This window comes from Dipteris shenzhenensis, chromosome 27, assembly GCF_047967505.1.
Source record: "Dipteris shenzhenensis isolate YYH24624 ecotype China chromosome 27, Dip_SZ_1.0, whole genome shotgun sequence".
Taxonomy (NCBI): domain Eukaryota; kingdom Viridiplantae; phylum Streptophyta; class Polypodiopsida; order Gleicheniales; family Dipteridaceae; genus Dipteris; species Dipteris shenzhenensis.
Genome location: NC_141622.1, coordinates 42,769,411 through 42,793,072, shown reverse-complemented (window position 1 = coordinate 42,793,072; position 23,662 = coordinate 42,769,411). Strand labels below are relative to the sequence as shown.

General features: G+C 43.2%; 1 protein-coding gene across 2 annotated transcripts in view; it reads right to left on the bottom strand.

The window, feature by feature from the left end:
• LOC147884329 (putative HVA22-like protein g) overlaps window positions 1–23,120 on the bottom strand; it is a 28,155-nt gene extending 5,035 nt beyond the window's left edge. The window contains exons 1-5 of one of the 2 annotated variants that reach the window (XM_087399013.1): window positions 22,989–23,120; window positions 22,808–22,909; window positions 14,753–14,809; window positions 14,575–14,638; window positions 964–1,176 (exon numbers count right to left, since the gene is read on the bottom strand). In XM_087399013.1, coding sequence (XP_087255139.1) covers window positions 964–1,176; window positions 14,575–14,638; window positions 14,753–14,809; window positions 22,808–22,909; window positions 22,989–23,017 — 465 coding nt within the window. In that variant the 5' untranslated portion in view covers window positions 23,018–23,120. The remainder of the gene's footprint in view (window positions 1–963; window positions 1,177–14,574; window positions 14,639–14,752; window positions 14,810–22,807; window positions 22,910–22,988) is intronic. The other variant, XM_087399014.1, reaches the window with a different exon arrangement.
• Window positions 23,121–23,662: the final 542 nt, after the last annotated feature.

Sequence of the window (23,662 nt, the reverse complement as noted above, 5' to 3'; positions counted from 1 at the left end):
AAGCTGTGTGGCCCTGGCATAGGGCAGAAGAGCTGGGATAGGAGAGCACACAGATGCCTGTTTGTAGGGGCCTGCGACAAGTCAGCAAGGGCAGGTACAGTCAGCTGCACTGTCCGTTAAATACAAAGATTGGGTCGGCCCAGTCTGTAGATCTGGTCTGCTTGCAGCAGCAGTCAGGCCGTCCAGACTGAGGACTTTTTGTCTATATAAAGATCCATTTGTGGGCAATAAGATCAATCATGTGCACTGACTGGTTGGAGCTCTCCTGTATGCAGATTATCATCAGGGTGAAGAGCAACAGAGAATTCCCCGTGCATAGTGAGCAGCAGGGCTCCCATGAGCAGCTACTGAAGCCTGACAAGTAGTTTAGAGGAGATCCTCAGCAGAGGGTGCAGCATACGAAGGCTCGTGGTTGTGCCTTACCTAAGCAGAGTTCGCTGCAGATGTTGGTACACTTTTGGAGCTCCTTTGTACAGATTTCTACATCTATTTATGAGATCCTTTGGGTTGTCCTTCTAAGTGTTTTCTCTCCCAGATCTGCAAGTTTACTACCTTCTTGTGTGTACGTGTTGAAGAGAGATACAGTAGCTGTTGTACCTTTGGCATATCTTCCACACTAGATGTCTTGTGTTCTCAAGTTGGTGATAGCGAGGACATTGGTTAGTCCATATGTTGTATTTGTTGTTAGCATCATGACAGCCAGAACATGAAGATCAACTAACCAAGGTTATCATTTTCAACACTAACAAGGCCACACCACTCTAGCAACTTGTATTATAGAAAGCTCCACCACAATTATTGAATTTAGATAATATTGACTGTGTTTAAATGAATGTGCCTCTAGGTCCTAACTTGTTTGTACATATACACTAGCATCGGTGTGCATGTGCACAATCATGTGCAGGTGAAATGCAGAAAAGTTAACAGAGCAAGAAGCACCATATTAAGTGAAAGTATATCTACCAAATTAGGTTGAGAGCTTGCAGGGGGTAGCTGGGTTGTCTTATACTGTACAAATTCGATAAATTTTAACTGGCCGTAGACCAAAATTTTTGTCAAGTATAAATTTGATATCGCCAGTATCTGCCTGCTCAGAAGCATCAGGTTTTGCTCATTATCAAGCTGATATTTGCATACAAAAGGCCTTAAATAGGTTGCATACAGGTAGGTTGTCCCCTGAAAGAAAGGATCAAATCATATAATTAAAAATTAAGAAACATTCAAGGAAATCATGAAAATCATGTGGTTAGAATGGTAACTCAGCTGAACCAAAGGATGACTGTAAGGTAAGAACATGTGCATCACTACTTGTAATTATATAAAACTATTTTTCAAAAACCAAAAAGAGATATATCAAACTGCAAATAACAAATTACTTTGTGGTTAACTAAAAGATGATCCGGCCACATAGATCAATTTTTAACCTTGGGACACTAACCGAGCTTCTGATAAAATGCAATATCTTACAGTATCTGACAGTTGACCCACAAACAGGATAAGGGGAGGACAGCGCTGAGCAACCTTCAAAGGTGGGTCTTATTCAATATAAAGAAAGTGGTGAGATAGAGGAGTCATGTAATGTGTGAGCATGCAATCACTTCCACGCGAAATAGAACATCGAATTGTCATAACGCTTTGCCTCACACTGTATCTTCCTTCTTGAGTATTTACATTCCCAGGTGTTGCCGTTGCCAGTATCACACTTGGTGGTGGTGCCTCTAGTCTGCTGAACATAGAGGTGAAGAGTTAATAAGGCCATCACGAAAATGGCATTTTCATTAGAAAAAGGAGAGCATTGCATGCCTAATCAGCAGCATCAAGAAGCCCTAGCTACTAGCACTAGCAACCATAAGGTAAGGCAACTACAGTAGTGCACTTGTTCAACGCAAGGCTATGATGCCACAATTGAACCATGCATATTGACTGATGTCAATGCACCCACCGCAGTCCTATACATCACTGAAGCCTCTCTTGGCCGACAAACTCTTCTCCATTCTCTGCCGCCATGTGGACTTGGTTCCTTAGACAACATATAGAGGCCCACCACAATGACTCCATGCCACAGTTCCTATCCTCTCGCTGGGCTCAGACACTTTGTACTAGTGTTTATGTTTATGTTGAATATATCTTGGGTGCAAATGCCCACTCAGCCACCCATTCAGCTTATCATATCTGGTTTTTTTAGTCTTATACACCCGTCCGTCTTTCAAAGACTTTAGTAAACTTTCTTTCTTTCTCATTTCTCACTAAATGTCATTCAATGCAAGCTAGCATTGGAAACCATAATGGCTATGAGGGGGCTGCAATAGATGTGGGATCACCATCCACCAATGGCTATGAGGGGGAAGCATTAGTTGTGGGATCACCATCCACCAATGGATGTAGGGTGTTGGAGAGCAATGGCTCTGGCGCTAGTGCCCCACAATGGCTGTGGGGGGCCAGCATGGTTTTGAATTAGCATCCACAATTAGCCTTTTGAATTGATAGAGGGAACACCGACTCCTGCTCCCTTTGACTGAAAGTCATTTGCTTCTTCAGGTTTGCATGGCTAGTGGATGCAATGTGTGTTGAGAAACACAGGATTAACAAAGCACTTTGGTGCAGCAAAACGTGTGAGGTGTTGTGCTGAGAAACACAAAGGATGGTTAAGGCCCTCTTTGTGCAGAGCTCAGTGGTGTATCTGCAAAAAACCCTCTCCACATATAGCTCTCAGGAATTACTAACACAGAACCGGTTAGCATCAAATATTAATAATTCTTCCAAAGCTGAAATGTTCATTACCCAATGTAGCTTAAGGCCCTTGCAGTCTGTTGCTACAAGAATTCTTATTCATACAATTCAATGACCTATCCAAACCAAAAATCATAGACAGTATGAGGCTGCCTATTAGGTGAGCAAGTGTGACAATAGCACAACTACGAAGGATTGAAATAAGAAAGTAAGCAGGTGAGCAATTGTGTAAACAGCATTTATTGGAGCTCGTACACAAAAAAGATTGAGGTGACACCAAAGGATTCGGTTGTAAAAGAATTTACAAGCCATGAAACAAAATAAAGTTTCCAAGGTACCTTAAAATAATTACAGAGCACAAGTTTGGCACACTACCCTTTTAAATGTACAGTAGCGGAGACTCATAGTCTCGACCATAGAATTTTCTCTTCTTTCAGTTTGGAGCTTGGCATGCGTTGACGGTGGTCGTTGTTGGTTGAGGGACTGTTGGGACCTTCTTTATCACGTTCCCTTTTCAATAACATGTTCCATTACGCCTAAGTCTACGATGAATCACGGTACAGGCACACAAATTATCCTCCCAACCTTATCTCGGTGTTCGCAAGCTCTCACAAAATCTCTCCACACGTGAATAGCTCCTGCTTGCAAAATCCACCAAGCCCCAATTCCCTAGATGGATCTAGTATGCCACATGTCTACATTTGAGGGCATCTCCTCAATGCATCATTTACCCCTCTCTTGGGATAACATTGAAATCATTTGCCCCTTGGCACATTTAATGCATTTAGACCCCTTAGCCTTAAATCCACCTAGTCTTGTGCCATGTCACCCTCACCAAGGACCTTGACCTTAATTCCTTTTTTATCATTTACGTGAAGCCCAAACAAATATAATACAAACATTGATCCTTTAAAGGAAAATGTCAACTAACCCTTCCAAGGTCATGTTGCCTCAACTTGAGCATAACATTCCTTCCCTCTTCAGGCATCAGCGTCCTCAATGATAAAGTCTGGGAACACTCTTCGTAACTGGTATATGGATTCCCAGGTAGCTTCTGATAGAGGTAAACCATGCCATGCAACCAACACCGTGGGTATCTTCCGATTGCGTACTTGTATTATTCCTCGGTCTAGGATGCTTGTTGGTTTGCGTCCTGCATTGTCCTGTATCTCCTCAAACAAAACAACACCCTCGATTAGTGAGTCACCTGTATGCAAAAATTTCTTTAAACGAGAAACATGAAACACTGGGTGCACCTTACAACCCTGTAATAATTCTAATTTATAGGCTACCTTGCCTATTCTTTTTAGAATTAACCACGGCCCACAATATCGGGGTAATAACTTAGCACACTCTCCTGCAGTCAAAGACTTAGAGTGCGAAGGAACTCTGAGAAAAACTTTTTCTCCTTCCTTAAATTCTCTAACGGATTTGTTTTCATCCGCATACGCCTTAGCTCTATCCATAACTTGGCGGATGTTAGCTCTCACAAGTGCTAGCATCTCCCGCATCTGAACCACAAAGTTCGCGGCACTAGGCACTTTCTGAGGTACTCCAACTGTAGTTGGATTCGCTGGTCTATAACCATAGTTCAGCTCAAATGGACTGAACCTTGTAGAGAAATGTTTTCTATCATTGTAGGCAAATTCTAACAATGGCAACCACTTGTCCCATGTATGTTGCCTCAATGACACATATGCTCTAAGCATATCCTCTAAAATGATTCTTTCCGTCTAATCATCCGTTTCTGGATGATTCCCACTACTCATTCCCAACTCAGTCCTTAGTGTCTCAAACACTGCAGTCCAAAAATGACTGGTAAATTTGACATCCCTGTCTGACACTATGGATTTGGGTATAAACAAATCCGCCACTTGCGGGGCACTAACAGACTCTCTAGTTGGAATGAAGTGAGCCATCTTGGTAAGACAGTCAACTACCACAAGGATAGAATCATATCCACCTTGTGTCGTAGGCAGACCTACAATAAAGTCCATGGAAATGCTCTCCCACCTACCTAGTGGTATTTCCAAAGGGTGTAAAAGTCCGGATGGCTTCACTCGCTCTACCTTACTTACCTGACACGAAAAACAACGTGTCACATATTCATGAATATGTTTTTTCATTTTTGGCTAAAAGAAATCTCGCTTCACAAGATCATATGTTTTCTCGACTCCTGGATGTCTCGCACATGGGCTATCATGGCATTGTTGAATGACTCTCTGCCTGAGATCATTCTGATTAGGTACTACTACCTTGCCATTTCTTTTCAGCATATCATCTCTTATGGTATATCTTGCATAAGTTTGGCCTTTTCTAGATGCCAGGTCATCCTTTTCCCCGGGTTTATATACATGAGCCTTAGGCCAAAGACTTTGGACGAACTCGTCCACCTTTTGAGTTTCTCTAATCTCGGTCATTAGAGCACTCTCTAATACTGTGAAACTCATATTATGCATAATGCCTGACAACGCATCAACAACTTTATTATCCTTCCCTCTTCGGTACCAAATCGTCAAGTTAAACTCCTGCATGAGTTCTGTCTACCTAGCTTGGCGGCCTCTCAAGTCAGGTTGTTTACAAAAATGTTTCAGAGTATCATAATCAACATTAACATAAAACTCTGACCCATACAAATAATGTCTCCATGTTTTCAGAGCATGGACAACAGCATACAACTCTAATTCATGAGTTGGCCAATTTCGTTGAGAGGGAGAAAGCTTCTTGCTTTCAAAGGCTACTGGCCTTCCCTCTTAGAGGAGAACTGCTCCTACCACAATGCCACTTGCATCGGTTTCAAGGAAAAATGGTTTCTGGGGATCAACTATTTTTAACACCGGTCCTAAGACCACAGCTTGTTTTATGGTGTTAAAACTCTCCTGTCCCCATATAAAAGGTACTTTATATGAGGTCAGATCACTCAATGGCAATACTATTTCGGAATATCCTTTGATATGCCTTCGATAAAATTGGACAAATCCCAAGCATGATCGCAAAGCGGTCAAACCCTGAGGAATAGGCCAAGTCAGTATCGCAGCTACTTTTTTTGGATCCATTTCTACCCCCTCAGGAGTAATAATGAATCCTAAATATTCAAGTCTTACAATATTTTCTTTTTATTTACATAAAAACTGACTTTCCTCAAAGTATTGAACACTATTCTTAAGTGTTCGTGATGCTCAGCAAAACTTTTGTTGAACACAAGAATATCGTCAATAAAATATACTACAAACTTTCTGATATACGGACGTAGTAAATCGTTCATAAGCATGACGAATGTAGCTGGAGCATTGGTAAGTCCAAACGGCATTACCAAATATTCATAATGTCCAAACCTGCTTCTAAAAGCGGTTTTATGCACATCCTCGGCTCTAATATGTATTTGATGGTAACCACATTTAAGATCTATCTTACTGAAAATTACGGCCCCATGTAACGCATCTAGTAAATCATCGATCCGAGCCATTGGATACCTATGCTTAATAGTGATATTATTCAATGCTCTGTAATCTATACAGAGGCGAAAAGTATCATCTTTCTTTTTTTTAAATATCACTGGCGAAGCAAAAGGTGAGAAACTGGGTTGAATCTGCTCCAACTTGAGGTATTCTTCCAGTTGTCTTCATACCTTCGCTTCTTTGGTAAAACTTAACCTATAGCGAGGTCTATTTACAGGTTCTGCCTCCGGGATTTGCCCCCGGGATTACTTCAATCTTATGCTGAACATTCCGCTCTGGAGTTAACCCATAAGGTAACTCATCCCTAAAACAATCAAAGAACTCCTCTACTATTTGGTCAGCCAGCTTGGCCATCTCTCCATTTTGGGTAACATCAGTGCTAGCCGAAGAACCATCAATCGGCTCTACCGATGCTGTACAAAGAAACAAAAACTCTTTTTGAGCTTTTCGAACTTCCATTACAGAAACCAACGGTCCTTGAGGTATATCTTTTTTACCTCATAAGACATATAGCACATCATTCATCTTGAATTGATAAATGTGCTTTTTCCAATCTATGGTTGGATTCTTCCTAGAATGCCAAGCCTTACTCAGGGCTATATCTGCGTGAGCAAGCTTTGTCATTTCAAAATCAAGGATCTCTGTACAGTCCTGGATTCGAAGTTCCAACTGGGTAACCCTTTGGTCCCATACTTCAGTTGAACTTCCGTCTGCCATTCTGACTGTATATGCATAGTCAGATGGGCTAGTCTTTAATTTCAACCTCTTTACAAGCTTGGAGTTAATTACATTGTGCGTTGATGCAGAGTCAAACAACACAATGACGTTATGATTAGCTACTTGCCCCTTTATCTTAATTAACTCCGTATCGTTAAAGGCTATATATCCCGTTGCTGCGGGCTTTGACATGACATTATCAGGTGCACTAGTTACTAGCTTAGCAACAGACACACATAACAAAACGGGTACTGACCTTTGAGAAGATCCCGCTAGCTGAATCTGCATCTGTTCTGCTCTGGGACTTTCCTCCATTTTCACGTCACATTCTGAGATCACCATCTCAGCCATCCGACGATTCTTGTTTCGCGGACAATCTTTCCACTGATGAGGCTGAAGGCATCAAAAACACAAGCCTTCTCTCCTCGCTTTTTCTCTTTGCTCTGGGTTCAAAGAAGACTTCGACCAAGCTCGGGCTGCCATTGGTGTTACTTTTCTTTTCATTCCAATGGTGGTACTTGGTTTAGGAGTCTCAACTGGCTTCGCCTGCTTGGCTTGACCATTAGGCTGTGAGGCACTCCCTTTGCTAATCCACTTCTTCTTAAACCCAGTTTTCTTCGGGTACTCATACCGAGTCCTAACCTGCACAAACCCACTTGGTCTGTTCTTCTTTGCATCTTCATAGTTCAGGGCTATGGCAATTGCTTCATCTAGCGTGTTCGCATACTTAGTCCGAACTTCCATTTTGATCCAATCATTCTCTGACGAAGGTTTCGATACTGATCCCAAGCTCAGGATGCTTCGTCAGGAGGTAAGAAGTGTTTTCTAAATTCCTTTTTCAACCCCTCCCAAGTAGTGGATGCCACTCCATCTTTATGCTGTTTTATCCACCATCGATCCGCTGCCTCATTAAACATATGGGTGGCCTCGCGGATTTTCTTCATATCATTCCTGATTTCACAAATGGCGAAGGCCTCGTCCTAGGCCTCATCCCATTTGTGTAACCAGGTCTGTATGATATCGGAACTACAGTCAGACATCCGACCAGAATAATTTTCTGGCCTATAATTGGTAATATTAGGCACCTTAGCCCTCCTAGGCTCGACCGTATGAACACTGGTTTCAGGCTCCATTGGAGATTTACCTTTCTCTTCACGAGATGGTCTAGCAGACATACTATGAACCATTTTTCTGAGCTCGGATTGCCCTACATTTGCTTGTAACTGTTGCGCTAAAATCTGTTGCAAGGCATCCTCCAATAATGCAATTCTACCAGATAGTGTATGGCCTGCTAGACGCGACACCTACGGGGTTGGCCGGACTCCCGACTCTACCGGATCCACCCTAGAAGCTTCTTCTTCTACTTCCATTTAGGTCGATGGGTGTTTTTTTTTTTTTTTAAATAAAACACCGCCTCAAACTATATTTACAAATTGTTTTCCAATCTCATAACCACAAAAGGTGTCTAAACATGCGTAACCATCAATTGAAAATGGCTGAGAACCAAGATGAATATATTTTCCCTATACTAGGGAAATATCTGCAATCTCAAATAATTCAAACACCGAGGGCAAATAAACTAGCATATACCACAACAAAACTTGAAAGGCATAGAGAACCCCCTGGTCACTCCAACACCGTTTGTATCTTGAGACCTTTGAGCCCCCACAACTCGGCATATAAACAGGTACTATTGTGAATTTGCTCTTTTGAATCTCACGTTACAGGTTCTTGCAAACGTAGTGAACTGCAATCGAAGGCTGATGTGGTGGCGCGAGTTCCTGTACCTTGGGGAAAAGTTTCCTTTAACCTCAACTATGAAATCCTCGTGGTCAATTTGTTACTGAGCAATCGATCGTTGCGATTGATTGATACCGACTAAAATCAGCCGCTCACAAGCCAACGCTATGGCGGTCTTCACAAACTTGAACTCCTGCTCGCACACTAGACTCGCTTGGCATGTTCCAATTTAGATCGCGCCTCAGTCGCTTTCTTCTCGCCTAACACCCGGATCTTCTTTCTAGACGTACACTATGGAGACGCTATGTAATTCGATCACAAGACACAAGCTTCTCTCAGTCCGTGCGCGATCAAGAACAAATCAAATTGTAATGCCCACGTTCACGACGAAGGCATCAGCCCTAGGCTTAACTACTCTCTACTCGTCGTCCTTGCTCCGTAGTAGCTGCAAACCGCAAAGATTCTTATATAGAGGCTGAAGGCGTCGAGGCCTGCGCGGCTGGTAACTCTGAAGTTGATATAGTCCTCCTAGTTGAAAGGCTTGTAGTAAGCCTTGACTTGCTCCTCTAATGGCCTCACGGCTGTAGCTTGCTAAGGCTAAATGAAGAAGCCGAGCGACAGCCTCGCCAACCGAAATTCAGCACAGCCTGATGTTCCGCACATCGTTCGTCCACACCTTCATCCTCTTTTCCAATCACCCGCTCTGATACCAAAATATCACGTTCCCTTTTCAATAACCTGTTCTATTACGCCTAAGTCTACAATGAATCACGGTACAGGCACACAAATTATCCTCCCAACCTTATCTCGGTGTTCGCAAGCTCTCACGAAATCTCTCCACATGTGAATAGCTCCTGCTTGCAAAATCCACCAAGCCCCAATTCCCTAGATGGATCTAGTATGCCACATGTCTACATTTGAGGGCATCTCCTCAATGCATCATTTACCCCTCTCTTGGGATAACATTGAAATCATTTGCCCCTTGGCACATTTAATGCATTTAGACCCCTTAGCCTTAGATCCACCTAGTCTTGTGCCATGTCACCCTCACCAAGGACCTTGACCTTAATTCCTTTTTTATCATTTACGTGAAGCCCAAACAAATATAATACAAACATTGATCCTTTAAAGGAAAATGTTGACTGACCCTTCCGAGGTCATGTTGCCTCAACTTGAGCATAACATTCTTCCTCTAGACTTCACATGAATATCTTCAGAGTAGCACATTCTACATCCTTGGCAATCGCATAAGACAGCAGATTAGACGATCTCCCTCACAATTGGGTGCCTCTCAATCAAGAGAAGTCAAACCAATCATCGAGAGGTCCTTGAGCATCGTCAGGATCTGGATCTTTGGGACCTTCCGTTGGCTTAGGCTTGGCTCAAAGAGATGATAGACCAATTCAGAGGGTGGAGGTAATCACTTGGTTGCTCTATTGACCTATTTTCAATGATCACTAAGGAAGACCGTCTTTGCTTGCAGGTTAAAAGTCCATCATTTTTTGACCTTTTTTCCCTGTCCAATTTTGAAATAGACACCACACAACCCAAAATGTTGAATAGTGCATTAGAAAATCATCTATTGTGAGCATATAACCAGACTCTATGATTGTTTCTTGCATTGTTGTGTGATTGATGACTAAATGAATACATGATTGTAGGTCCTATCAACATCAACCAACAATCCCGGATGGGGTTGTGAAATGAAAATCTCTATGGGCCTATCAAGCTAATCTCAAGCTCATCCTCATTACTCAGCTGTTCTCCACATGCTGTCGTGTACTACTCTACGAGCCCTTGGGGAATTTGGAAAGAATCTAATTGCATTAGCCTTGGATCTTGGATTGCATACAAAGGGTCAACAACATCACAAATAGCTTGAGAAATAATAAGGAGCGCAAACATTGGCCAATTAGCAGTCTGAGAGAGAGAGAGAGAGAGAGGGAGAGAGAGCTACAAATCTCAGCTATAAATATAGAACAAGCTGAGAGTCTATTAACATCCACAGGAGACCAAAGGTCTATGGGACAATAAAAAACCATCTAATACAACAGCTTAGGGAGTGCACATGCTCCCAAGGAGTGCATAAAGCAACTTCGATTATTTAGAGTACCTAAATTCTATCCTAACCTATATACCTAGATGAATCCAAGAACATTCCCAAACTCATCCTCTAAAAACACAACATAGTGCAGTTTCAATCTCATGATAGTCACTCACAAGGTTGAAAACCATAAACTCCATCATGCATAGCAGGGACTAGCTACTATGACATCCCCACTGACATCATCAGCGCCCAACAGTGGGTGTAGACCATAGTATAAAAATATGCTCTCACACATACAAATCCACACACCCACACATACTTGAGCATCCATTTATACAAAGTCTTTGTACTGAGTTTCTGTCGGCACTCCAGAGGTGAAGGGCAGACTCAGCCATGATGAAGGCTAGCACTAAAGGAGAAGGCTAATCAAAAGGTAGTCCAAAATCTCTTCATTCAAGCTACAACTGCTTGCGAAGTCTAAACATTTTCATTTTAGTCTCTCCCCAACGAGCATTTAAATCTAAATCTAGCTGATAGGGCAACGCACCATGTAAGATAGAAAGAATTATCACAATACCAGCAGGCCGCAACTTGGACGAAAACTTCACAAGGTGAAATCTGCATGTCCGCTAATATGGCAGAAGCATATACCTAGATGAATCCAGGAACATTCCCAAACTCATCCTCTAAAAACACAACATAGTGCAGTTTCAATCTCATGATAGTCACTCACAAGGTTGAAAACCATAAACTCCATCATGCATAGCAGGGACTAGCTACTATGACATCCCCACTGACGTCATCAGCGCCCAACAGTGGGTGTAGACCATAGTATAAAAATATGCTCTCACACATACAAATCCGCACACCCACACATACTTGAGCATCCATTTATACAAAGTCTTCGTATTGAGTTTCTGTCGGCACTCCGGAGGTGAAGGGCAAACTCAGCCATGATGAAGGCTAGCACTACAGGAGAAGGCTAATCAAAAGGTAGTCCAAAATCTCTTCATTCAAGCTACAACTGCTTGTGAAGTCTAAACATTTTCATTTTAGTCTCTCCCCAACGAGCATCTAAATCTAAATCTAGCTGATAGGGCAAGGCCCCATGTAAGATAGAAATAATTATCACAATACCAGCAGGCCGCAACTTGGACGAAAACTTCACAAGGTGAAATCTGCATGTCCGCTAATATGGCAAAAGCATATACCTAGATGAATCCAGGAACATTCCCAAACTCATCCTCTAAAAACACAACATAGTGCAGTTTCAATCTCATGATAGTCACTCACAAGGTTGAAAACCATAAACTCCATCATGCATAGCAGGGACTAGCTACTATGACATCCCCACTGACGTCATTAGCGCCCAACAGTGGGTCTATCCTAACCTATATATAATTGGCCGTACATCATTTTAAAACTGAGAGTCTTTTGGTTTTGATTTGAATTCCTTAATGAGTGCTATTCTCCGCGGTACACTGCCCACTTTTTGTCCTTCTTGGCAACCTTAACGTTGGCTAACTCCGTTGCTTTATCCTTCAATTGAGCTCTTGTAAGTTCCTCAGCTATCCATAGCTTAGTTCCTTTCAGCTTGTAGGATTGTCGTAGGATCTTGAGTCTTAAATCTCGCAAGTTAAATGTAATAACAGCATGGCCTTTACGATGACTAATACAGACTGCTGAAGCTTCACCATCATCCTCAGAGTTATCAGGCTTGTCATCCTCATCTGCTGTCCAGTCACTGTTAGGCATTGCTGCTTTAGCATGTGCTAAAGTATCACTAAATGAATCCTCCTCATTGTACCATCCATCTGGGAGTCCCACAATTCTGATTTTTAATGCATTATCCCGTCTGATTTCATGTTCCATAATCTCTTCTTGAATATCAGCTTTATTCACCTTTGCTCCAAACTCCACAATTACCTCTTGCTTCGCTGTCTGCATTTCAGTTTGGACAAAATCCTTGATTGTGGAGACTAGCCGGGGGGTAGGTGGGAAATCCTTGCAAGAATTTATAGCCTCATTAATTACCTCCTGTTTACCAGGTCCTTCAGGAACCTGGATTCTAGCTACAGCATCTCCAGTTTTGTCCTCAGCTCTCTCACCTGATCTTGTAAGAACAAAATATGTTCATGATATCCAATAATGGGGCGGCCGAAAAGACCTCTCTCATATATATGTGCATAAGGAGAGGGTGTTCGAGCTGCAACTGTGGCATATTTTACCCTGCTGGAAGGAGCTGTAGGAGTTGATGGGTTTTTTGAGGAAGAGGAGGGGGAAGAGAGGTTGGGCCATTCTTGACTGGCCATGTCTCCTGCAACCCCTTGCTGAGCTAACCCCCCAATCGGGCTAGGCATTCCAGCCCAGCTTGGGGTTAGGTGACGAAGGAGAGGCTGCTGCTGTTAGGCGCTGCTGACGGGACGATGGGCTAATGAGCTAACGGGCTGGTGACGAGAATTGCGCTGCTGCTGCTGACGGGTATTACGTTGACGGGGTGTTAACGGGCTGGTGGGTTGTGGGTTGTAACGGGCTAACGAGCTAACAGACTGGTGAAGTGTAAGGGGCTAACGGGCTAACGAAGGGCTGATGAACACAAGAGCGGAGAGAGAGAGAGAGAGAGAGAGAGAGAGAGAGAGAGAGAGAGTTGACACTAGGATAGATTCAAGAAGATACTAATATAAAATGTAAAAATGCACATACAGCTTAAGTATCTGTGGTTTATGTTCAGCCTTCTGGATATTTGTGAATGATTCCTTCATCCAATTGAAATTAACTCTGAAAACCATACCCCATGATTATTTATAGTAGGCTTCCAAAAGACTGGGCAATCACATTTTGTTGATTCTCCTTGAATTGAGAAATACTCTGCAATCATCCTGTACATTACCTTTCACAAAATATATCCTGGAAACCTACTTGAGAACTAGATTCTTATATATGGAGAAGGGAGAGAATTCAATGGCACAAAAATCTCAAATTCCTTTGAGAAAAGCTTGCAGCCAAAGGTGAAAATCCTTTTTTTTGGTTGCCTGTGAATAAAACGTTGTTCTCAGGATTTTGAATAGTAATCACAGTCAGTATCAAATATTTGTTTACATTTGTTAAAGGAAAAAAGAAGCTTGTCTCGTTTGATGTTGTGTGAACTTCCTATATGAGAGCATAGCATGATGATTTAAAGGCAAATGAAATGGCTTTTGAATATACGAGAGGATGTGACATCACAACAAGTCCGGTCATTTTGCAACAGCATTTCCAGATGGACTGGAAAATACTAAGCTGGCTTGGAGAGAAAAGAGATCCAGGGCTGGTGGAAGTGGTGCTTTCACGTTCTAGTGGTGTCTAGTGTACTCAGCAAGAGGTCCCCATCCGAATAACAATGGTAAGAGCAATGATTTCGGTGTGGCCTCAGGGAATGACGGCTTGCATGATAAGGAAAAGAGTCCAATGGTGGATTCTCATGAGAAAGGATGGAAAATTGTGGGAAGGAGGGGTAAGATTAAATCTGGAGAGGGGGAGATGTGAGAAGCAAGATTCAAGAGGAAAGTGGCGAGATGAAGTCAAAGGCCATGAAGAAAGCTCGAAAGGTGCTCAGCAGGAAGCAGGTGGTCAGTCTCAACCGGAGTAGATTGCATGCAGTGAAGGGGATCTCCCGGATGCGAACCACAGGAAGAGGGTTTTGGAGGAGAAGTCAGCTAACAAAAATTTGTCTGAAGACATAATGAGTTGAAGGAAGATAAACATTCTTTTTCAGGTCAGAACAATATGGCATTTGCAAAACAGTGAGAAGACTTAAATCAGAAAACTATATGGTGAAGCAAAAGAAAATTTCACGTGCGATAGCTTGCATGATACTCAGATGCACAATGCAAATAGGCATACCTTAGTCTTGTGGTGCCATAAACAAAATATGAATGCAAGCTTCACCTCGCTATAGAAAGGCAACCTGCATTTAAAAGAAGGCTATATATAAATTTAAGGTTTTACAGGTTTAATCAAACTTGCCACACGAGTATAGATTCAAAACTAACCAAAAAGGCTGAGATCAGGAGATGTATACCATAATATGAACGTATCTGCCAATCTTTCCAGAACCGTAAATATAGCAATGATTATCCTATGACACAAATGGCACAAGGTAAAAAATTGGAATTCAATATACATCTGCAAATACAGAATGAATGAAAAAACAAACTGAATGATCACCAGGGTGATATTTCAATACAGAATTATTAAGTGTTAACATACAGGCATGAAAGCATGATCATATAGCTCAAAGATTTCATTCAGTCATTGTAATACATTAGAGGTGACACAAAAATTGTAAGAAAACAATACAACGTTTGTGCTCAACAGATAACAGGATCTCGTACGCAAGAGAGAAAAGCAGATAGTATGGAGAATCAAAAATTTGATTACTGTAGAACTGATACAATAGATGGTGCTGCCTCCCAGCTCCTGTGAAAAAAGCTTCGATGGCGAGTTGGAAACAGTAGAGGACGGAGGCTGGATGCTAAGGAATCAGGGTTGCTGTAACCAATGATGAAATGGGCTTCACGGGCTTGCTCTTATATAGCACCAGTCGTAGTCGGTTAGACCCAATTGGGTGACCGACCCATTCCGCCCAAAACGGCCGACTAGGGGTCGGTCTCGAAATAGGCCACCGACCACACGATAGAATCCGGGATCATCTGGGACTCCAAACGGGCCCCGCAACCCGAGAGTGGGCTGCCCCGAGAAATGCTCCGTCTACTCTCAGTGCGGTCAGTCAAGGGATGCCTTCCCGCACTTGCATGTAGCCTAGTTGGTAGTGTGCCAACTCCGTCCAGCCATCAGGCCACCCATGGCCCCCATCTGGTGTTCAAACCAGGACCTACCGCATAACCGAGCTACTCAAATGCCTTCTCCTCATATGGGGGGCTTATAAGTAGAGTTAGCTGGTTCCCGCGTAGTTACACAAGAGTGGAGCATTGATATCTAACACCCCCCCTCAATGTCCACCCACAAGTGAACTTACTTTTTCGGCCCAATGCCAAGTCGATGAAGATGCCTCTCCAGCAAGTCTCTTCCAAGAGCCTTCGTGAAGATGTTCGCAGCATTCTCTGTAGTCGGACAGTACACCAAGTCGACCTCTCCATCCATGATGTGCTCGCGTACAAAGTGATATTGAATCTCAATGTGTTTTGTACGAGCGTGGAACACAGGATTCTTTGAAATCGCCATGCAACTCTGATTGTTACATGATAACTGCGTAGGCTTGTTCTGCACTGCACCCATGTCCCCTAAAATCCTCCTCAACCACACTGCCTCGCAAGAAGCAAAGCACGCTGATTTATACTCAGCCTCGGTAGAAGAAAGAGCAACTGTAGGTTGCTTCTTACTGACCCATGACACAGCTCCAAATCCAAGTGAGAAACAGTAACCTGTCACTGATCTCCGGCTGTCCACGTCTCCTGCCCAATCCGAGTCACAGAATCCGGTCAAGATGTTGCCCTTGGTATAGGTGATGCCATAATCAAGTGTGCCTTTGATGTATTTCAGCACCCGTATCCCTGCCCTCCAATGGTTCACCCGGGGCTTATTGGAAAACCTGCTTAGTACACCAGTCGCAAAGCTGATGTCCGGCCGTGTGTTGCACAAGTAAATCAAACTGCCCACAAGCCTTCTGTACTTCGCTTCGTCCACCAATGGTGATGAATCCTCGTTTGAGAGCTTCACATCAACCTCCATAGGAGTGCCAACTGTCTTGGACTCAGCCATGCCAAATGCCTTCAGTATCTCTCCAGCATACTTTAACTGTGAGATGAAGATTTGTTTTGGCTCTTGCCAAACTTCAATCCCCAAAAACAGAAATGCATGAGTCCGAGGTCTGCTGTCATTTCAAACTCTTCCTAGCAAATGCTTTGTCTGCGAGATCTTCTCTTCATGGTTTCCTGTTATGACAAGGTCGTCCACATAAAGGACCACGATCATACACCTACCTCCTTCTCTAAAGATATACAAATTTGCATTAGATGGGCTCATCCTGAACCCGTTTTGCAAAAAGTAGGCATCAATCTGCTGGTACCACGCTCGTGGGGCCTGTTTCAGTCCGTAAAGTGCCTTCTTCAGTTTACAGACTTTACCTTCTAAACCGGGGATCACAAAACTTAGTGGTTGTTCCACGTATACCTCCTCCTTGAGATCTCCATTCAGAAAGGCGGATTTTACATCCATCTGAAACACGAGCCAACTTCCCTGTGCTGCTAAAGCCAAAACACTGCGAATTGTGATTAGTCGAGCTGTGGGAGTAAAAGTATCCTGATAATCAAAACCATGTACCTGTGCGAATCCTTTTGCCATGAGCCGAGCCTTGTACTTATCCAACGTGCCGTCGAACTTGTACTTGATCTTGTACACCCACTTGGTGCCGATTACCTTGCGTTTTGGTGGTCGATCCACAAGGTCCCAAGTGTTGTTCTTCATTATGGAGCCATACTCCGACTACATAGCCTCCATCCATCTATCATCACCCTGTGCCTCTTCAAGACACTTGGGTTCATCAGCACGGATCACCTCTATCATCAAAGTGTAGTTGACCAAGTGTTCCTGCGCCCTTCTTTTCTCCTCTAATCTCTTGGACCGGCGGTGTTCGGATGGTTCCTCCTCAATGGCTGGAGGTTCTCTGCCGTCCAAAAGCTGCTTTATCCACTTCGGGAATGGCCGTTGCCGTTGTGGTTCTGCAAGCTCTTCTTCATCTTCTTTGTCTTGAATTCTCCCAAGCACCATTGGGGGAGTTCGGTCTACTGTTGGTGGTGGTACTGGATGGATATCCTGGTCCTGGTTGTCTGGGAAGGAAGCATCCTCCTCCAATTGATGCGGCTGTTCTGAGAAGACCACATCGCGACTTACTATTACCTTCTTGGTAACAAGATTATAGAGACGGTAACCCTTTGCCTCTTCACTGTAGCCCAAGAAAATACACTTCCGGCTCTTCGGTTCCCATTTCGTCCTGTTAGCATCAGGGACATGCACAAAACAATCACATCCAAAAACTCTGAAATGTGCAGCTGAAGGTTTCTTACCAGAAAAGGCTTGCAGTGGAGTCATCATGTTCACAGCCTTCGTGTAGCTACGATTGAGAATATAAACTGTCGTGTTACATGCTTCAGCCCAGAAAGTCTTTGGCAAATCTTTCCCTTTCATCATACTCCGGCCTATTTTGCAGATGACGCGCATCTTGTGCTCTGCTACTCCATTTTGCTGTGATGTATGTGGCGGGGGTTTCTCCCTCTTGATCCCGTGACTTTTGCAATAACTTTCGAATTCAGTTGATGTGAACTCTCCACCTCTGTCTGATCTCAATTTCTTCACCTTCCTCCCCGTTTCTTTCTCGACCATTACATGCCATTCCATGAACTTGCTAAAAGCCTCATCTTTAGTCTTCAGGAAGTATATCCATATCCTTCTACTGTAGTCGTCGATCAGCATCATGAAGTAGTAGGAACCACCCAAAGCTTCCGCCTCCATCTTTCCGCAGAGGTCCGTGTGAACGAGCTCTAGAGGAGCCTTTGCCCTGCTGGCCTCTTTAGGAAAGGGCTGCCGATGCTACTTGCCCATCATGCAAGCTTCACATACATCGGGCAGATCTGTAATTTCTGGTAGGTCTGCAATCATTCCACTTTTATGCATCTCCTTTAAAGAACTAAGGTTTAGATGACCAAACCTCTCATGCCACAGCTTAGTGTTCTTCACATCGGCTCGAGCACTGAAAGCTGAGAGTTCGTAGATGTTGTTGCGCCGTGTACCTTTACCAACGACCTTCCCTTGAAGATCCAGAATCTGTGCACCATTCTTATCGAATTGAACTTTGAGGTCCCGATCCGTGACGCGCCGAAACGGACAAGAAGTTCCTCTTGATATCTAGCACATAAAGAACATCGGACAACTGTTTTACAACTCCATCTGACTTGAGAGCAATCATACCTTTTCCTTTTGCTGGACATTTTGCATCATTGCCGACTGCTACCAGAATGTCATTTCCTACCGGCTGTAGAGAGATATACCAATCCTTCCAACTGGTGATATGGCACGATGCACCACTATCAATGATCCACGGTTCATCCGCAGGTACATGAACTGCCTCCGTGCAAATCTCCTCAATTGCTACGAACAGCTCTACTGGTATTGTCTACGCGCTGTTGCTGGACTCTTTCTTTACTTCGTTCTTCTCATCTGCAATCTTCTTTCGGCACTCATTCTGCTTGTGCCATGCCTTGTTGCAATAGAAGCACTTGATCTTCTTCTTTCTCTTTTTATCATCAGAAGAAGATGGGTTACCAGAGTCCTTACCCTTACCTTTCTTTGATCCAGCATAGAAAGCCGAATCTTCTCCAGTCCTCGTCTTTTGACGCATCTCCTCCTCCAGAAGCATCGCGCTGAAATCCTCAAAGTTGAGGGGCGAATTTCTGTTCTGCGTATTCAGCGCCGTAACAAGACCGTCGTACTTTGGTGGGAGAATCCGTATGCACCTTCGTGCTAGATTCTCGCTGGTGATGGTGATGCCAATCGCAGTCATCTGATCGCGCAGATTCTTCACCCTGGTGATGAACTTCTCTGCCGCTTCAGACTCAGACAATTTTTCGTTCGCAAGTTGAGTCTCCAGATTCTGAATCCGCGTCTGATTCGTGATCTCGTACTGATTTTTCAAGACCGTCCATGCCTCCTCTGATGTGGTGACATGTTGAATTAACGCCATGACACAATCAGTTACACTACTGATAATAGAACACAGTGCATCTGCATTTCTTCTTGTCCACGTGAGAATCTCATCCGCAGTTGGTACTATCTGTTGTCCTACATTGGCTGGATCCGGTCTCGCAACCAGCTTCACGTCCACCCCAGTAGCAGTATCCCAAAGCTCGTATGCGCTTAGGATGGTCTTCATCTTGAACTTTCAGAGTGGATAGTTAGAGCCGTCCAACTTTTCGCTTTCGCCGAACGGTGGGATTCGCAGTCTTGCGGGCTGGGCCATCTCTCACAATCTGCTCGTAAACAAAAACACACTACCAAATCTTCTTGCTAGAGCCCAAGCTCTGATACCATGTAAGAAAACAATACAACGTCTGTGCTCAACAAATAACAGGATCTCGTACGCAAGAGAGAAAAGCAGACAGTATGGAGAATCAAAAATTTGATTACTGTAGAACTGATACAATAGATGGTGCTGCCTCCCAGCCGTGCGCTCCTATGAAAGAAGCTTCAATGGCGAGCTGAAAACAGTAGAGGTCAGAGGGCCCACAGCCATCCGCGATCATCTGGGACTCCAAACGGGCCCCGCAACCCGAGAGTGGACTGCCTCAGGAAATGCTCCGTCTACCCTCAGTGCGGTCAGTCAAGGAATGCCTTCCCGCACTTGCATGTAGCCTAGTTGGCAGTGTGCCAAGTTCGTCCAACCATCAGGCCACACATGGCCCCCATCTGGTGTTCAAACCAGGACCTACCGGATAACCGAGCTACTCAAATGCCTTCTCCTCATATGGGGGGCTTACAAGTACAGTTAGTTGGTTCCCGCATAGTTACACGAAAGTGGAGCATTGATATCTAACAAAAATATCCTTCCCTTGAAACAAGCAAAGGGCTTTTCCATATGCCGTATAGGAAACAAAAGGATAATCATCTGTGTAGAGTGATAACGTATGCAAGTTAACATTTTCTAAAACTCAAACTCCAATGTTCTTGCGGAATGAAGTGGAAATATTTCTACTAGCCTCTTCCTTCCCTCCAGTTTCCCCTGATTCATGGATTAATACACAGAAAATGGGCATCCCATTAGGTGTATTTTTCACCCAATATTTCTTGCTCTAGAGGAACTTCATGCTTTCTAACTCATGTTTTAAAACCCTTACTATAAGTTTCATGCATTCCTTATAAATTGCAAATTATGTATCCTGGGAGTTTCTGCCACGTCAGCTTCTGGACACCTATTTGATCTACATTGCAGCAATCTGTCAGATTAAAACTCAGATTTGAGCTGGAATACATCTGTGGGGTCAACTCAGCCACCTTTACTAGCCCATTGAATTGCGTGGCCATTGGATCCGTACTTGGCTCGGTACCCACTGAATTGCAGGTTCCATCGGGCTAAGAAAGCTGCCACAATACTTGGTTCTGTAATACCTGGAGTTATAAAATTGCTGTTTTCCCCCTAATTTCCCCTGCCACATGTATTGTATATCAATTCACGATGGGCAAACAACAAGGTAACAGTCAGATGTACAGAAAACAGCACCGGCAGTTTAGTGAAGCACCTGGTGTAGGAGGTGTCGAAGGACTGCACGTTGAGGTCAGATGAGTCAATCATGATGTTACAGGTTTATGTAAGCCCTACTACATTGGTTTGCTGGTCATTGGCCGTATTGGTTCAACCTGGAAGCCTAACCCGGAAATTCCTCCACAGCTTCATCACCAATCTTTGCCTCCTCCTCCAGTTCATAGTCAACATTCACTGCCAAGATCCTATAGTAATCAGTCTCTTCCTAATCATAGGATGCTTTCTCCACCCCTTGGCAATTTGGACCAAATTCCCTCTTATCTTTCATCTCAGGGTTTCAACCCTCGTCCTTTTGCCAGGCCTGACAATGTGCCTACAGCTCCATTCTATATATCCTCTAGTCCTGGTGCTATTGAATTATTGATTCAATGGGATTCTAGGAGCAGTTCAGACTGGAGTGGGTAATATAAGAAATGAGATGAGGGGTCTGGACCAGCAGCTTCAAAATCTGATCAAATTTGACCGTTATGCTAAGGGTAAAAGACCTATGGAAGTCCGACCGATAAGCAGAAAGGGTGGAATATCTGTCACGATGTGTTGGATGTGAGGTCTGAAATCAGTAATTTTCAAGAATGAACTTGTTACAACCTTTGTCTCTGCATGGCAGGCTGAGAAATGCCAATGGTATGGCCTTTGTCAGCAGGTACTGTTAAAGGCTACACCAAACAGTTTGGACGCTGTCCCTTTTTGTCAATAGTTTGATAAGAGAAGCTGGCTCATCCATGGGTTGCAACCTAGCACAGTCTCTGATGTTTCAGCCTGTCGACGACTTCCTCGTCTCCAAAGGATGCCTAGTATGTAACTAAGGACCACCTCTAATGAACTTAAATTGAAAACAAGCAGATGGAAGTTCGTACCAAGAGAAGATAGAGTCTGCAAATTATGCCCATCAGGGATGAGCACCATACACTTCTTATATATTGGTCACTCTTTGAACAAATCATCATTCTCTATCTCTCTCTCTCTTACACACACACACACACACACACACAATTTATCGTTGACAACTATCCACAGAGCTGCAACCTGTAGCCTTTGATACACAGTCACTCTTTCTGGTATAGTTCCCGCCAGATCTCTAGTGGACGCTAAAAATGTCAGAACCTCTCTCTCTCTCTCTCTCTCTCTCTCTCTCTCTCTCTCTCTCACAGAGAGCACATGTAATATATAAATTTAAATCAAATTCGGTGCGTCTTTGAAGTTTAAAAACAGAGTTGAGAAGTATAACAAGCCTCCTTTCTATTAAGATCACTGTGCAAAATTGCTACTTACATTTACTCGTCCTTAATTCTTCATGTCATTGATATTGCTCGAGCTCTATAATTAGACAGCGTCTAAGGAAACCTTCTTTACTTTGTAGCAAGCAGTCCTTGATTGCATTCACTTGCAAAAATGATGGTCTTACATAGCCTTTTGCTAATATTCGTTTCCCAGCTGTTACTGATAACGTTAAGTCCCTAACCACCAGAGTATAAACAAAAAGCGCTTGTTGGTCACATTTTGGGAATAAAGGTGAATATTATATTAGGATGAAACAGACAAATACACAAAGCACTTTTGTTCCACCTTGCCACAATGAGTACATTCAACGTTACAGCATTGGAAAGAGGTGGGCTCTCTGTGCAACTTTGTACAACCAACGTACTGAACAGAAGAACCAATAAAGGTGCCGCATCAACAGAACGGACAAACGCTTCACATTTCATTCAACATCGATATGTGCAAAGTCATCAAATGTTCTGTCCACCGTAAAGAATGAGCTAGGGGACTTTTCTATGTTGATGGTGTGCGGGCATGCATTACCAATATTGGCACCAGAGTTGGAGTTGCTCCACTTGATCAGGTTTGTTGGTTTCTAAAATTTTAAAGCAGCTCAACGCTGGGCAGAGGTATCCCAAAGCCGATCTGGCGGAGACAGAAGTTCAACTAAGAACAATAAATGAGCAAATAAAAACGAAAGAATCGAAAGGAGTGAAGGACTGACATGATGATTCTAGTGAAAATGGAAGCCATTGTTGTAGGCAACTGGAGACCTGTCGATTGTTATCGGTGATCGAGGAAATGGATATAGAATCAAAGCGATAGAGGAATGATCATGTTGGCATTGGTGCAAAATTACAATAATGGAACGAAAGCAATACTAGTGGAAAGGAAGGGCGAAAGGAAAGCAAATTCATTTACGAAAGCTACGTGCATGTAATTCTATTGCATTTACTTCATACTTTCCCATCTCATTTCAATGACTTCATAATTTTGATTTTTGGCTCCAAAGATGAATTGCATTCAAATCGCCTGCCCTACCTTGAAGATTGTCATTGGTTGGATTACATGCCTCGAAGTGAAGTGTAAAAGAGGGAATGCTCGTGTAAATGTAATTTTTTTAAGTCGTGGGAGTTAAATTATTCTTTGTTGTCCAAATGTGATCAATAGAGGATCCGTATATTGTTGTGGGTGCTTGTATTAGTTGTGTGAGATTTTTTTTTTCCATGAAAGAGTTTAGTGTACATGCGCTTGCGGTATGAGTGCTCAGGTCAATGTTAAAATCTCCAACTATATATGTATGTATTTGATTCGGTACTTGGGATAGCATACGGCTAAGTGCTATTAGAAGGTGTATTATTTTTTATTTCGTGGATTTGCAAATGCTGATTATAGTAG